General features: G+C 41.3%; 1 protein-coding gene across 1 annotated transcript in view; it reads right to left on the bottom strand.

Annotated features, from left to right (window-relative positions):
* Nucleotides 1-15,087, bottom strand: part of ASXL3 (ASXL transcriptional regulator 3) — a 126,465-nt gene that overhangs the window by 71,511 nt on the left and 39,867 nt on the right. The window contains exons 3-4 of the mRNA XM_068158767.1: nt 3,827-3,935; nt 2,002-2,113 (exon numbers count right to left, since the gene is read on the bottom strand). Coding sequence (XP_068014868.1) covers nt 2,002-2,113; nt 3,827-3,935 — 221 coding nt within the window. The remainder of the gene's footprint in view (nt 1-2,001; nt 2,114-3,826; nt 3,936-15,087) is intronic.

Raw genomic sequence — 15,087 nt, 5'->3', positions numbered from 1 at the left:
ATACCTTTGGTGGATGGTGGTTCCTACATGTTTGCAGATCTGAGAACCTGTAATTTCTGATCCACTTAAAACTGGCTGCATTTCTAGGGAATGGTCTTGGTTTTCAGCCAAGTGTTCTATACTGTAAATGAAATCACTTGTAAAATTCCACATGCACATCAACGGATACCTTTAAGAACAAAGCTTTCGGCCTCAGGAAAAGCCATTACAAAATATCTTTGACAAATCTGTTCTCTATCAGCTGACTGATAAAAGACATGCTGTCTTCATTGATCACATCCAGCATCACTTTCCTATGTGCAAGAGAGACTCACCATTGCCATCCTATTCACTCTTTTTTTTTAAACATATCCACTGGATGACATTAAAAAAAGGAGAAAGGGTCTTGTTTTCACAAGGTTAATTGTACTGCAGTCTTCCAGGATTTGTTACAGGTGAAACAGAAGAGAAAGTTCTCAGCTTTCCAAACAATCTAGGTATAATTTACTGCTCTACCCAAATATTTTTAAGTGTTTAATTTTAGCAGCTGCTCTTTTATGTCACCACAAGTGCTACAATTATTTTTATTACTGTAAACTGTGAAAATAGTACGTAGTCTTCTCCCAGTCAAAACGCAGCCATTTTCTACTTCTGACATTCTGCCATCCTTATTTATACCCTCCCACTCCCAAATAATTGCCAGGGTTTTGCCATGATTTTTAGCTGTTTATAACAAGTAACATCAACTTTTGCATTCTGTCTGTAACTATTTGCCACTGCTTCTCACCACTGCGTTCTCCCAGAGGCGTAGGGAAGTTTGCATCAACAAACTGAGTATCAGATAGGAATTGCTGAAGGACTACAAGTATATATGTTCACTTAAACATGCAGTGTATTCTACATAAGCATAAAGCCACTGCACATGCTGGGTCTGCTAACTCATAGACATATCAAAGAAAATGAAGAAGCAGAGCTATTTGCTAACTCTTGACTTTTGTTTTTCTACTGAGCTTCAAAACTTCACCACCAGATCCACAGCAACCTGTCTTAGCAGTTCTGTTTCCCCTACATCTCAGAGTTTTGTCATTTTTTTCAGTGCTGCCAGGGAGCAATACTGAAATAGCAGCATCAGTCCTTCACAAGGTGCAGCATGGAAGCTAAGTACAGTGCTCAAGATCAAAAAGGAAATCTCTAGCAGAACAAGAACACGAGCTGAGCCTTTCCATGTCCTAGTTGTAAACAGGACACCTGCTCACCATGTATGAAGTGAGCCACAACAGTAGGCTGCAGTCCAGCAGTGGACAGGTTGTGAGGGGGCAGCAAAAGAGAAAAACTGATCATAGAAAAGTTTATTTCAGAGGTTCTGTGAAGTGTAATTTTTGATGTAAAGCATTCACTTGATAAGTGTTGCATGAGTAGTTCAAATAAGAATATTAATTGCTATTACTGACCAGTCATTTCAGGCGACTGAAGGACTACCCTTTCTTTATGTTCAATTATTGCTTCCCAAACAGCAACAAAGATTTCAAAGGTTTCCATTTGCAAGTTCTTGCAAAGGTTCATCCTGTCTTTATGTCAACATGGAACCCAGGAGAATCTCTGCATGAAACTAAGATACAAACCTTTGTCCTCTGCCGAGAACTCTACTGAGGGACCAACCCCACAGGCCCACACTGCAATCAGCGAGATGTCTGTCTGACAACTTCCAACTCTGAAGCCCAGAGAGGCAAATCGCTCCTTAGTGGCGGGGCCTAGAACAAAAAACCTGGAAGCCAAAAATTTGCCTACTGAAAACACACCCAACAGCTCTACTCATTGTCTTATATAAACCTAAGTCGAATAAGGCACCTGGTGCTCCTGATTTCTTTATAAGGCCAAAGAAAGAGAAGTCACTCAAAAATAGTTCACTGAGTACAGAACAGTACTTACACTGTCTAGTGTTCACACAATGAAAATCTTACAGAAACAACACTTTTGCTTTGCCCAACACACGCCCTCTAATATTGAAATTAAAGCACCTACCACCATTTTCTTCTCCATTATTATTGTTTGTCTCAGCCATTTCAGTGCCATCTAACTCAGATTCACATCCTAAATCCAATGTTCCATCAGTAGGGCATGTTGATTCTTCTTTCTATAGTTAAAAAAAACAAACAAACAAAAAAAAAGGCAAGAGAAAACTAAAATTGACAAGGGTGGGGGGAGAAAAATCCATCATGATCCTGCTGCATCTCCGAAAATAGATGACTGCAGCGTCCTCTCAGACTTAGATTTCAAAAACCAGAGTAAAAGAAAAGATTCTTGTGAGTTGCATCAGAACAAGACATGAAACCAGACCTTCCTAAAACTCCTGGAAAATCAAAAGAGCTGGTTTGTCAAGCCATCAGCTACTCTTTTTCCAAACAATGTCAAAGAAAAGGCAAGCTCTTCCACATTTTTGGTTCTTTCTTTTTTTTCCCCCCCCTCTTTTTCTTTTTTTTTCTTTTTCTTTTCTTTTTTCTTCCCCCCTTTTAACAGAAACAGATTTGTTTAGCTGCTAAAAATCCTGGCTTTCCAGTTGAGTGTCCGCAACACCGAACCAAAACACAAATCCTTTAATGTTTCTTTTCTGCCTTCGCCTGTTTCCTGAATTCAAACAGCTGAGGCAACCTGGAGCTCACAAGCATGGGAGTGATTGTGAGCACCTGGACTTGTGCCAAGAATATCTCCCCATTTAAAGAAAAACAACAGCATTTGTTGTAGTAAATTAGGAAACAGAGCTTCTGAAAACTATTAATTCAGTCTCAGAGAGAGAACTTTTGCTTAGGAGGAGCAGGCAAATCTATGGAATTTTCTGTTTTTAAAGCCTCACATCAAATCAATCTGCCATAAATTCTGAGAGATCCTGCCACCCTAGCCCCACATTTTTAATAGACATATAATCTCACTTTCTTGCTCCTCACCTCTGCCTCTCATTCCTCCACTCCTGTTGTGAAGCCCCTCTTAGTTTGATCTTGTACAAGCAGGAGAAAATTTCCATAGACAGAACCCATCATATACACACACCAAAAAAAGAAAAAGAAAGAGGAAAAAGAGTAGGAACAGCAAAAGAGGAAAAAGAAAGAGGAAAAAGTATAAGAACAGCAAAAAAAGAGAAAAAGAAAGAGGGAAAAGAATAGGAACAGCAAAAAAAGAAAAAGAGGAAAAAGAATAGGAACAGCAAAAAAAAGCAAATGAAAGAGAAAGAAGAGTAGGAACAGCAAAAAAAGCAAAAGAAAGAGGAAAAAGAGTAGGAACAGCAAAAAAAGCAAAAGAGGAACAAGAATAGGAACAGCAAAAAAAAGCAAAAGAAAGAGGAACAAGAATAGGAAGAGCATAAAGGCAAAATTCTGCCACTATAATTAGATTCCTTCTCCAAAAAAAAAAAAGAAGAAATAATTAAAAAATCCAACCTGTAAATTAAAAGCTGATTTATATTAGACTTGCAAATAATTTTGCACTGTTTAAAAGTCAACCATTAATACAATTACTTAATGAGAAAGTCAGTGATTCTCTTGAGCTCACAGCTCATAAAACAAAGGCCTTTCTGTGAACGGCTCTGCAAAAAAAAAAAGCAGCATTTTAACTCTGCTACGTGTTTTTTATACCACATGCCAAATTCAGGAACATGTATATACTTTCTAGGATGAAACATTCAATGTTTACTTTCATTATAAATCCTTTTAAAAGACATCTGAAAGCAGTTAGGAAGACTATCAGGTCATTTCCTCTCCAAAGAATCTAATCTGTTTACTTTTACATCTATTGAGACATTCATAAAATGGATTAATAGCGCTGTGTGCTTCCCATAGACAAAATTTAAACTTACTTTGAGAGCGTAGAGTCCTGACTTCCCAGGGATTTTGAAGAATGTTCCATCACCTACACGAGTGTTAGTATGAAGCATTGCATTCAGGCAAGCTAATGGAGAGGTTCCACTGAAAAATAAAATTGTGCAGTCCAAGATTGAGTGCCTCTTGTAAAACTATTCCCTCGGTCTATTTTTTTTTCAGAACTCATGCTTGCCTGCCTTCTTCTCTTTTTTTTTTTCTCTCCCTTTTTTTTTCCCTTTCCCCTTAATTCTCTCAACCCTGAAAACATCTACATTACAATAACAGGCCAGTTTCGAACTTAATCATATGCATCTGTCCCCTAGGCTCGAGGCAAAGTCTGTGAATTATAATTATGCTTTTCTTCCTACAGCAACCAGCTCCACATTCTGAGGGAGCCAAAGTCCAAATATTTATGTGAAATTACTTAGTAAATAACACCATGAAGCCTCATTTTAAAAATGTTACAGACAATGTGGCCGCTGCACACGAATGATCAAAACAGTACCAAGTTCAAGGGCAGCTGCATCCCATAGGATGAAAGGCAACAAAAGAATAATAAAGAGCCCAGGAAGAACACATTTAAAATTAAAAGTGATATATAGTTAAGCCTTCTTCAGGCTTTAACATGGTCAGATTAAAAGTGATAGATAGTTAAGCCTTCTTCTGGCTTAACATGGTCAGCATGCATTACAACATATAAATACAAGTACATTTGTGCCCTCTGTGATGCACTACCTTTTCTAATTAGAGCTGGCTTAGAGATTAAGTGATTGATCTGCTCAAGGTAGTAATTGTAACATGACTGTGGAATGCACACTAAGGGATGACTTAGGAAGAAAGACAACACATTAAGGGGGAAAAAAAAACCCAAAACCACCACAGTATTTGTACAGAGCTGTCTCTGTAATATGTGCATGTTTACAGCAGAACAAATGTTTCTACCCCAGCTACACTTCCACTGTGAAAACTTCATCTTCAGGAAGAAGGGAGTCATGAATTATTTTATTTCATCTGAATATAAAAATTAAAGTACAAGAGTTATAGATGTACATCTTTGTCCCCATTTACTGACTCATGTACACGGTGTACTCAGAGATTGAATCTGAAACTGTGCTTCTTCCCTGGGGTCCCCAGCCTGCACGCACGCTTATCTTTAGCCACGTAAATATATTCCACTTGGTTAAGTGGAACAATGCCTGTGCATTAAATTAAGTGTGTTGCTAAGTATTGCAGGATTAATTATATACTCAACTATAACCCAGGAACAGGGCTTCAAAAGTCCATCAGAAACCACTGCTCTTTATTATGCAGTGGCAGAACACAACACTCGATCTCTGTTGAAAATGGCGTGATTGATTTTCTTATAAATAAAACTGGACTGAAACTGCCATCTTTCATCTGAAGATGCTTTCTGCTGATTTCTGTCCCTCTGCTTCAAGAAAATTCATCCTCACTGTACATTTATTAATTTAATGGCAAGATGGATAGTGTGGTAATTGCTCTTCCAGTAAAAATTAAACTATAAAGTGTCCTCGGGGCAGGAAGTCCTGTCCAATATAATTTATTTACTATCGGACACCTAATGTATCACATTACTACATCAGAAAGCCTCACAAAGGACAGGTAAAAATGATGCTTGTTGATAAACACTTCTGACATTTAACAGATATCCCTTTTATGAGCCTTCTAGATATCATCATCCAACAGGAACATTCTGACAAGTTCTCATTGTTTCTCTTTTCCCCTGCAAATAAAACCGATTCCACATCTGGTTTTGATATAGGACTATAACAGAACACGAACCTAAACATGCTAGAGATGTAACGATCCTGCTAGCAGTAGCACAGAAAACATTAAGAGATTTCATTGAGTTTAACGATTACTTAAACCAGTTTGCAATATGCAGGATACCTCTCTTTACACATTTTCCTTATTTTATTAGTGTTTGACAAGGAGAGACACAAAGAGTTTAATAGAGCAGCTCTAGTTGCGTAATTTCTTCCATATGTTAACATACAGAACATGAGGCAATTTCAACTCTTACAGTCTTGGATCCCTTTCTACTGAAACATTATCACAGATTATGACTTGCTCTGCAAGACAGAAAGAACTTGCTGACTCTGCAACAAGAGACAAACTCAGTCTATCAACAAGAAACAAAACTGTGCACGTATATGGGCGATTTGCATCCTTCTCCTGTTCCAGCGCAGAGATTCTGGATTCCACACTTATTTTTAGATATCATTAACCAGTTAAAATGAAACAAGATGAATGAACCCAAAATAGAGGATTTGGCAATCTCATGACCACTACTGTGCTCACAGCAGATATCTTAATCTTCAAAGTCTAGCCAACTGGCAAGTGGACAATAGAAACTACTCGCTGACTTACAAAGAAATCCGTAACAGCCACTGAGCCAAGAAGTACTTCAACTACTGTAATGCTTGTTTCCTACAGATATCTGCAATTCCTAAATAATCTGGCATGCAACCAAAGGGCCACATCCACCCTTCTTGAAAACTGGACTTGGGTGTGTTTATAATGAGCACAAAACAAACCACACACGCTTCAGTTGCAAAGGAAGTAGTAGTTTGGACACTGACATAATAAACAGAGCTAGCAGCTCAAATTGAAATCCATGGTGTCCTTAATCACATACAAAGCAGTGATTTGCCCATTCTTCTGTCAGCACAGGCATCCTTAAAGCACTGTCTTGCAGTTCCCAAGCATTACTACCAAGGGATGCTGGCAAAACATGCTGCTATCACAGCCCATGGGCATGTGGTTAGAAGAGCCAGCAACCCAAGAACCCATGATGGAGACGGAGGTCTGAATTGCAGAGCAGTTTCTGAGGGATCCGTACTACTTATTGCACGCTTCCTATATTTTCCTACAGCCTGAGGATATATTTGCTCTGCTCAGAGCTGCTGGCATCTATTAATACAGCAGCCAAGGGCTGCCAAATAAACATCTGAGTACCTATGAATGTCAAAAATGGCACAGTTTGACCTAAGTTCTTGAAACACTCCAAAGCAGTTCAACTTTGATTCAGTTAAATCAAGTTGGATGCAATAATGCTCTACTTTGTAACTTGATATCTTTGAATTTTTAGAGCCATCAGACATTTTAAACCAATATGCTGCAAGTTTTATTGCCACAGTCTACACAAAGAAATACGTTTACCACTTATAACCTTCAGATGCAGAACCTTCAAACCATTTCTCATCTTTTACTTTCAACCACTGTGGAATCTAAAAGTCATTCGTGCATGGCAGTCAGCCTCTGTAGGAGTATGTCTTAAAAGATCGATCATTTTCTGCTCCTATGTTTATTTTACACAGATAGACATCTATACATACACCCCCACACTTCCAAACAGATTTACAAGGTGAAAAGTTACTTACTTTCTGGAAAGGTGATGTGAAGTTACAACAACCAGCAACATAGGGAAGAGGTGGAGGGGGAAAAAAATAAACACTGATTAGCCTTTCAACATAAAAGTTGTCAATACAAGTTGATAATTTAAAAGGCATCAGGCACTTCGATGTTTCAGTAGTTGCATTCAGCACAGCCTTCCCAAATGCAAGCACAAAATGCCTCTACCAAGGCTTCCCACCCCAACTCCCCCAGTCAAAAAGATCTCCAATATTTCGTGATTCTGGGCTCCCTCTACTGGTCCTGCAGCCAGTGTCACTTAAACTATGCACACAAAGCTCTGCAAAACCATACAGGGCAAAAGGCAGGTTTCAATTTTTCTCCCCTGCCACCCTCCCCAAAGCCTTATAAAAATCTGTCAAAAACATTAGTGAAAACACGACTTAGTTTTATATTGTAAACCTCTCAAGAACACAGTTTGGTCAAAGAAACCCTGCAAACTGGTTCTACTTTTAATTCTTACTGCTTTTTGCTGGACTGCTTGCCAAGAGGGGGGAAAAAAATGTGATGATCTTGGCAAAAAAAAAACATTTTAAATATGGAAAATAAATTGACTAAATCCAACCTGTCCAGACACCATAGTGGGGCAGACAGTGCAAGTTTCCTGACACTATGCAAACAAGGCACCTCGGGTCCCACAGCAGGCAGCACGGCAGTGCAGCCCCCTCCCAGAGCTCACAAGGGTTCCTGCTGCATTCCCAGACGGAACGACAGCAGCTGTAAGAGGAGCACTTTGCTATTGTAAATGTGATCAGTATTTATTTGTTTGAAATATCTGCTCGTTTCATAAAGACCCATTAATAGTCACAGGGGAGCAACAATTCCACTCGCTGCTGGAGACAAAAGTAAAACCAAAAAGGCTTCAGAATTAATTTCTAGAGCTGATATGAAGTCAGGCTGAATAAAGGAGGTTTATAATGCATGTAAGTTACACCAGTTTTGAAGTACACAAGAGTGCTAAAGAAAATAACTAAATATATAAATAAACAAGCCTCCTGAGGGCTGTAGAAAAGACATTTGTGTGGTCCAGAAAACAGGGGGAAAAAAAGAAGGTGCAACTGTAATTTTTCAGAAGAATGCAAAAGGCTGCTAAGTCAAAGGAGATAAATGTTCTTCTTGGCCACTGGGGAAGGAAAAAGAAAGTTCACAGGAAGTATAAACGTGTGTGAATGTGGCTGTTGATGTTTTAATCAACACCAGAAGAGAGCACGGAAGTTTGTAAAGTGACCTTCACCAAAAGATCAAAACCACACCAGCCCTGGCTGGTACACACACTGGAACCTGTCTCATTCTGAGCATTTCTACTGAACAAGCTCCCAAGTGTGTGTCTAGCACTGTATCCTGGGATTCTTCATCTCCAAGTCAAAATTTTGTCTATGCCTAAGGTTAACCATGTGCCCTAAATGTACTTTTCCCAACAGAGGCAGCAGCCCAAACTGCTGGAAGAAGTGATGAGATGTCTTGCTTGCTTGAAGTGTTTCAGAGAGCAATGCCCAGGGTGATGAAGACAAAGATACTTTCCCACCATCTCCCAGGAGCCACATGCCCATCGTCTTGCCTTTATGTGCCAGCAAAATGGCTGAGCTTGCCTTACAAGATTGTGGTCATGACTAGCTTGGGAGTGACATACGAAAGCACCAGGAGCCTAAGCAGCAATGCCAAGACAGGAACATAGCTGTCTTCTATACCAAGAAGAGACAGAGTCTCTGACTGCTCTAAAACCACTCCCCCCAAATCACACTTGGCTGAGTTGGCAGTGCTGCAGCAGCCATTAGTGCTTGGGATGAAGCAAGCTCTTCCAGTCCAGGCTTAGGAGGAAGAACGAGGAGAGGTCCAGTGAACGGAAGACTGAAAAAAACCTGCAGACTTTCACTGTATTGAAATGGTACAGGCACAGGATCCTTCCCTTGGCACAGAGAGCAGCAGAGAGTGCAGAGTCAATGGCTGAAAACATTGCCAGTGAGGGCAAGATTTCCTGCCAACCATCCACAAATTTTACAGCAGTAAAAGGTTCAAATTGGTCTGAACAAATCAAATCACAGAATGCTGAGTCTCCACTGTCTTCCTTAGTCATTTTTTAGATGATGTCTATGTAGCATGGTGGGTTGATCCTAGCCGGATGCCAGGTGCCCACCAAAGCTACTCTGTCATTGCCCTCCTGAGGTGGACAGGGGAGAGAAAACATAACAAAAGGCTCATGAGTGAAGATAAGGGCAAAGAGAGATCACTCACCAATTACTATCATGGGCAAAACAGAATCAACTTGGGGAAATCAGTTTTATTGCTTGGCAATCATATCAAAGCAGGATAATGAGAAATAAAACCAAATCTTTAAAACACCTTTCCCTCACCCCTCACTTCTTCCTGGGCTTAATTACACTCCAGAATTTCTCTACCTCCTCACTGCCAGGGCCAGGAACCCTCACACCCTTCCCCTGCTTCAGTGTGGGTTCTCCACAGCATCACAAGTCCAGCATCACCTGTTCCAGCATGTTCTCCTATCTCCATGGGTTCACAGGTCCTGTCAGGAGCCTGCTCCAGCACAAACTCTCAATGGGGTAAGTCTTCTTCGAGCCCATCAACCTGCTCTGGGCACAGGGTCCTCCATGGGCTGCAGGAGCATATTTGCTCCATTATGGACCTCCATGGGCACAGCCTGCCTCACCATGGTCTTCACCACAGCTTGCTGGGGAATCTCTGCTTCAGTGTGTGGAGCACCTCCTCCCCTTCCTTCTTGACTGACCCTGGGTGTCTACAGGGTTGTTTCTCTCACATATTGAGCTGCAATTGTTTGCACTTTTCCCCCTTCTTGTTATCCCTAGAGGTGCTACCACTGATGGGCTCAGCCTTGGCTGGCAGCAGGTCCATCATGGAGCTGGCTGGCATTGGCTCTATTGCATATAGGGGAAGCTTGTAGCATCTTCTCACAGAAGTCACCCCTGTAGCCCCCCCACTACCAAAACTTGGCCACACACACTCAGCACACACAGGAAGACCACAAGCAGCAGATCTGCTTTCCCATCCAGTGTTAAATACAGAGTGTATGCCCAGCTGAAATTTCATTCAGTCACCCCTCTCTCAAGGAGCAGCAGCAATCCTGGACTAAACACATTCACCCCAACTCAATCAATTAAAATTATCAAACAGAAAACTTCAACAATCAATTTAAATCTTGCTTTTGAAATCTCTCCCATTAATTTCCCAATTGCAGGGTTAATTCTTTAATTGCTTGGAATGATTAAAATGCCCCCATCAGAAAATGACTGGAGCCTTCATGTAATACCACTTTTTGCTGAACGGCAGACTATGAATGCCTCCAGCAATTATCTAACTTAGCTTAGAAAAATTGATCCAAGTCATATTTTTCTGATGCTCACACAGTAATGACATCTTATTTATTAAATCATTACAAGTGTACTCCTTTCTCTTGAGTCATTTTTGGAATGAAGCTGGGATGTGATTAAAATATTAGCTTTTTAATGGGGAAGGAAATAGAATCAGAGAATGGCTTAGGTCGGAAGGGACCTTAGAGGTCACCATGGGCAGGGATGTCCCTCAGCTAGACTCAGCTATTCAAGGTCTCATACAATCTGGCCTTCAACACCTCCAGGGAGGAGACATCCACAACCTCTCTTGGCAACCTATTCCAGAGTGCCACCGCCCTCATGATGAAGAGCTTCTTCCTAAGATCCAGTCTAACCCTACTCTCCCTCAGCTTCAAACCACTCCCCCTTGTCCCCCCCATCGCTAGACACCATTATGCAAAGTCCCTCTCCAGCCTTCCTGTAGGAGTATTGAGAGAGCTGCACTTGTTCAGCCTGGAGAAGAAAAGGCCCCACAAGAACACCTAATAGCAGCCTTGCAGTACCTGAAGGGGATCTACAAGAAGGCTGCAGAGGGACTGTTTACAAAGGCCTGCAGTGATAGGATGAGGGACAATGGTTTGAAATTAGAGGAGATTTAGATTAGATGTTAAGAACAAGTTCTTTACCATGAGGGTGGTGGAACACTGTAACAGGTTGTCCAGGGAGGTAGTTGATGCCCCATCCCTGGAGATTTTCAAGGTCAGGCTCAATAAGGCTCTTAGCAACCTGATCTAGTGGAACATACCCCTGCTAACTGCAGGGGGCTTGGACTAGATGACCTTTGGAGGTCATTCTATGACTCTATGAAGAACTGAAGTGCATACAGGTAGAACACTCTTTACACAGCTTGGATAAGATGTACTTATTTCTAGTGTAAGCTCTTCAAATTGGATCCTGGAGTGTATTTTAAAGGATTAAACAACATTTCTTAAAAGAAATGTATTGGGTCTGAGCTTACTTTTCATCAATTTTAGCCATGTTAGCCAAAATTAACATTGGTTTTGTTCTCATTTGGGCAGCCCTAGGTTTTTACATCTGTGGTCCACACTTCACACGTGGCACCTGAATGTCAGTCTTGAAATATCACAATCATGGCTGCTGTCTGTGAGCAAAGCAAGGCAGAAAGCTCAGAGCTATCAAGCAAGGCAGCCTAGCACAGATCTGACACAAGTCTCACAGACAGTAAACACATTCCAGAAGACGACAAGGGAAAAGCCCCATTAGATGTACTACTGACACTGCTTCATATTCAGCCCTCACAGAGATTTCTTGTTTTCCTAAACCAGATGAAAAGCCAAGAATATCATTACTATGATGGGAAAAACATGGCCCAGTACCGACATGCTGAAACTAAAATATCCATTAGAGGTTCCTTTCACCTGTCTCTCCACCCAACAGAACTTGCACACCAGCTTTCACTGAAGGCAACCAGGGGAGAGAATCTCAAATATCTTAAAAGCAGACGACTGTGAACTTGAACCTTGCTCTTTATAGCTTGTGAGGGAGCCACAAGCAGCTGGAATTGCAGTGGACTGAAGCATCTGATCTATCACCAGGAAACTGAAACTTTTCACTGTTCTTCAAACGTGATAATAATCTGGAGCAACACCGGAGAGAGATTCAATGTGGACACTCAGCTCAAGCCAAGTATCACAAGAGGATACTTTTTGCATTCCTCATCTCATTTACAAACTCACCTCATCTGGTTTTACATTTGGAATTCACCAAACCTGGCATCAGGGATGGAGTCAGAAGGAAAGCTGCTTTCACAGGACTAAGAGGTCTCCTCTATGTTTTACCAGACGGTCTCTGAAACATTAAACAATGTCGTCTCTGCTTGGAGGAGTGGTTAGCACCCATCCGGAGAGAGACACAGAGATTATCCGAGTCTTCTGTGAAAGGATATACAGAAACAAATCTTGGAGTTTATGCCACCACCTTTAAGACCTATTTCTACCACTTCCAAGATCCTTCCACATGAACCAATCTCCTTCTGGGTCTTGGTACATCTATATAGAGCCAATGTGTGCAGCAGTTATGTGACACCAGCACACACAGTACAGCACAAAGGTAATAAACCTCTAAGTTCGAGAGGTTTCACTTTTGCTTTACAAAGAAGGAAAACTGAATTTATAGAAACAAGTCTTTGTTAGAAACATCCATCTGTGGAGGCATATTGGTTAAAGTCACCCACAAAGTAAACTCAGGGGATATTATTACATTGAAATCCTCTTTTGGTAAAATCAGTTTTTACCTAGTAGTTCTAATTGCAATGAAACTGGAAGCTGAAGAGACTTGATGGGGTGCTTGGTGCCATGGTTTAGTTGATTAGCTAGTGTTGGATGATAGGTTGGACACAATGATCTTGAAGGTGTCTTCCAACCTGGTCTATTCTATTCTATTCTAAACCTTTAGCCTTATGTCCTCATGTAAGAATCAAGGTGGACAAGTGAAGGAAACTGCCACCTGAAGGGGAACATGACAAAAGGACAGGGCCATGCTGGTAAGAAAAGGTTGTTCTGTTTCTTTGTTTAAGAGTTTCCAGGCTGGTTGCATTCACCCACAGCCAGTCAAGAGTGACTAACCAACCACACAACCTGAGGTGAGACTTTCCTGGGAAAGCAAAGCTCCATGCCTGAGTACCCATACATTTTAATTCTAATTCCCCCTCAGTAGCTAAAAGTTTGGCTCACTTTCTGCAGCAATGACACAGGCTTAGGGCTTTTTTCATCTCCTAGCTGTATTGCAGCACTACAGTGTATCTGATCTTTCTTTCTTTTCCACAGAGATAAAGACTACTGAAAACATCAGACCTGCCCTCTGCTCTGTACAACAGCTTTTGATAGTCATTTCAGTCAAGCTCAGCATTCCCACGCTTACCTATAGAGCACTCTGTGGTCTGAGGCCAGGGCGTGTGAAGCTCTGGTAGCCTACAACACCGACAATGAATTTTTTTGATATCTAGAGCAAAGCATTTTGTATCTCCTGGAGCTGGCAGCCTGGGAAGACTTCTGATGGTGTCAAACTTGGTGACAATAGCCACAGTAATGTTCCGGGGGGGGGGGAAGAAAAACCCACAACTGGAGCTCATCTGTGGTGAAACCAGAGCTTTATTACAACTCGTCTAAAACAATAACATGAAAAGCCCCAGGAACAAAAGTTCATCACAAATCCTAGTGCTTTAAAAGCCAGTGAAGTTTGTCCTTTTGCTACTTTTAAACCATTTTCTCTATACAGCATTACACACACACAAGTTTCAGAGCCTGTGTGAAATTTAACTGAACAGAATTTTACAGAGAAACCACAGAATTCCCCCCTACCCCCCCCCCCCCCCCCCAATATTTTTTTCATCGAAGAATTTTGTTGAAGGAAAAAAATTCCTATGGAGATACAAATTTACTCTAGACTTATAATGCATCGCTGGCAGGACATCAGGTAAATTGGAGGAGAAAAGATAAAAAGCAAACAAACATTGTTTAGCTTGCAGAAGAGGAGGCTCAGGGGTGACCTCATTGCTCTCTACAACTACCTGAAAGGTGGCTGTAGCCAGGAAGGGGTTGGTCTCTTCTCTCTAGCAACCAGCACCACAACAAGGGGACACAGTCTCAAGCTGTGCCAGGGGAAGTTGAGGCTTGAGGTGAGGAGAGAGTTCTTCACTGAGAGAGTCATTCGTCATTGGAATGTGCTGCCCAGGGAGGTGGTGGAGTCACCATCCCTGGAGGTGTTCAAGAGGGGATTGGACATGGCACTTGGTGCCATGGTCTAGTCACGAGGTCTAGGGTGACAGGTTGGACTCGATCTTTGAGGTCTCCTCCAACCTTGGTGATACTGTGTGGTATCAATGCCACATTACATGCTGCAGACAAAGACACAAACTCGCTTTCCTGAAACTTAAATATCCCTCCCCATAATTTCTGCTGGCAGCCCTGCTGCTGAGGAGTCTCCCTCAATATCTTCAATGTTTGGAAACATATACTTGGAACACCGTGACACCTCTGTAAATGATATTCACATATGGCAACAAGCATTCCTCCAGCAGAGAGGAAATGAGAACACAAGTTTTATAGAGCGTGTTTACACTTCTCTGTGTTCTCTAACACCTGGGGAGAACCCAGGTTTTTCATTTTTATGAAGAAAAAGGAAGAATAGATAATAAACGCATCTCTGTCCTTTGAGTCCCCACTGCTTTGTTAGAGGCAACACAAATAATAGAAGGAAAAAGGAATGGTTCTGAAAAAAAAAAAAAAGGAAGAAAAAGGCCATTTTAAACATGTTTTTGAAAGGATTGAAGAGTACCTTTTGAAATCATCCTAAAAAGAAAAATGTTTCAGAAAGAAAATTATCCCCAAAAAGAGGAAGAATTGAGCATGCCTCAGAGACGGTCACGGCAGCTGAGGTGTCCCTCTGGACTGACGACACCCTCCTCATTCAACACCACTTGAAAGAATCTATTTGAT

Source organism: Melanerpes formicivorus, unplaced genomic scaffold (assembly GCF_026170545.1).
Source record: "Melanerpes formicivorus ecotype bairdi unplaced genomic scaffold, bMelFor1.0.p_v2 SCAF_42, whole genome shotgun sequence".
Classification (NCBI taxonomy): domain Eukaryota; kingdom Metazoa; phylum Chordata; class Aves; order Piciformes; family Picidae; genus Melanerpes; species Melanerpes formicivorus.
This window is presented reverse-complemented; position numbering and strand designations above follow the sequence as displayed.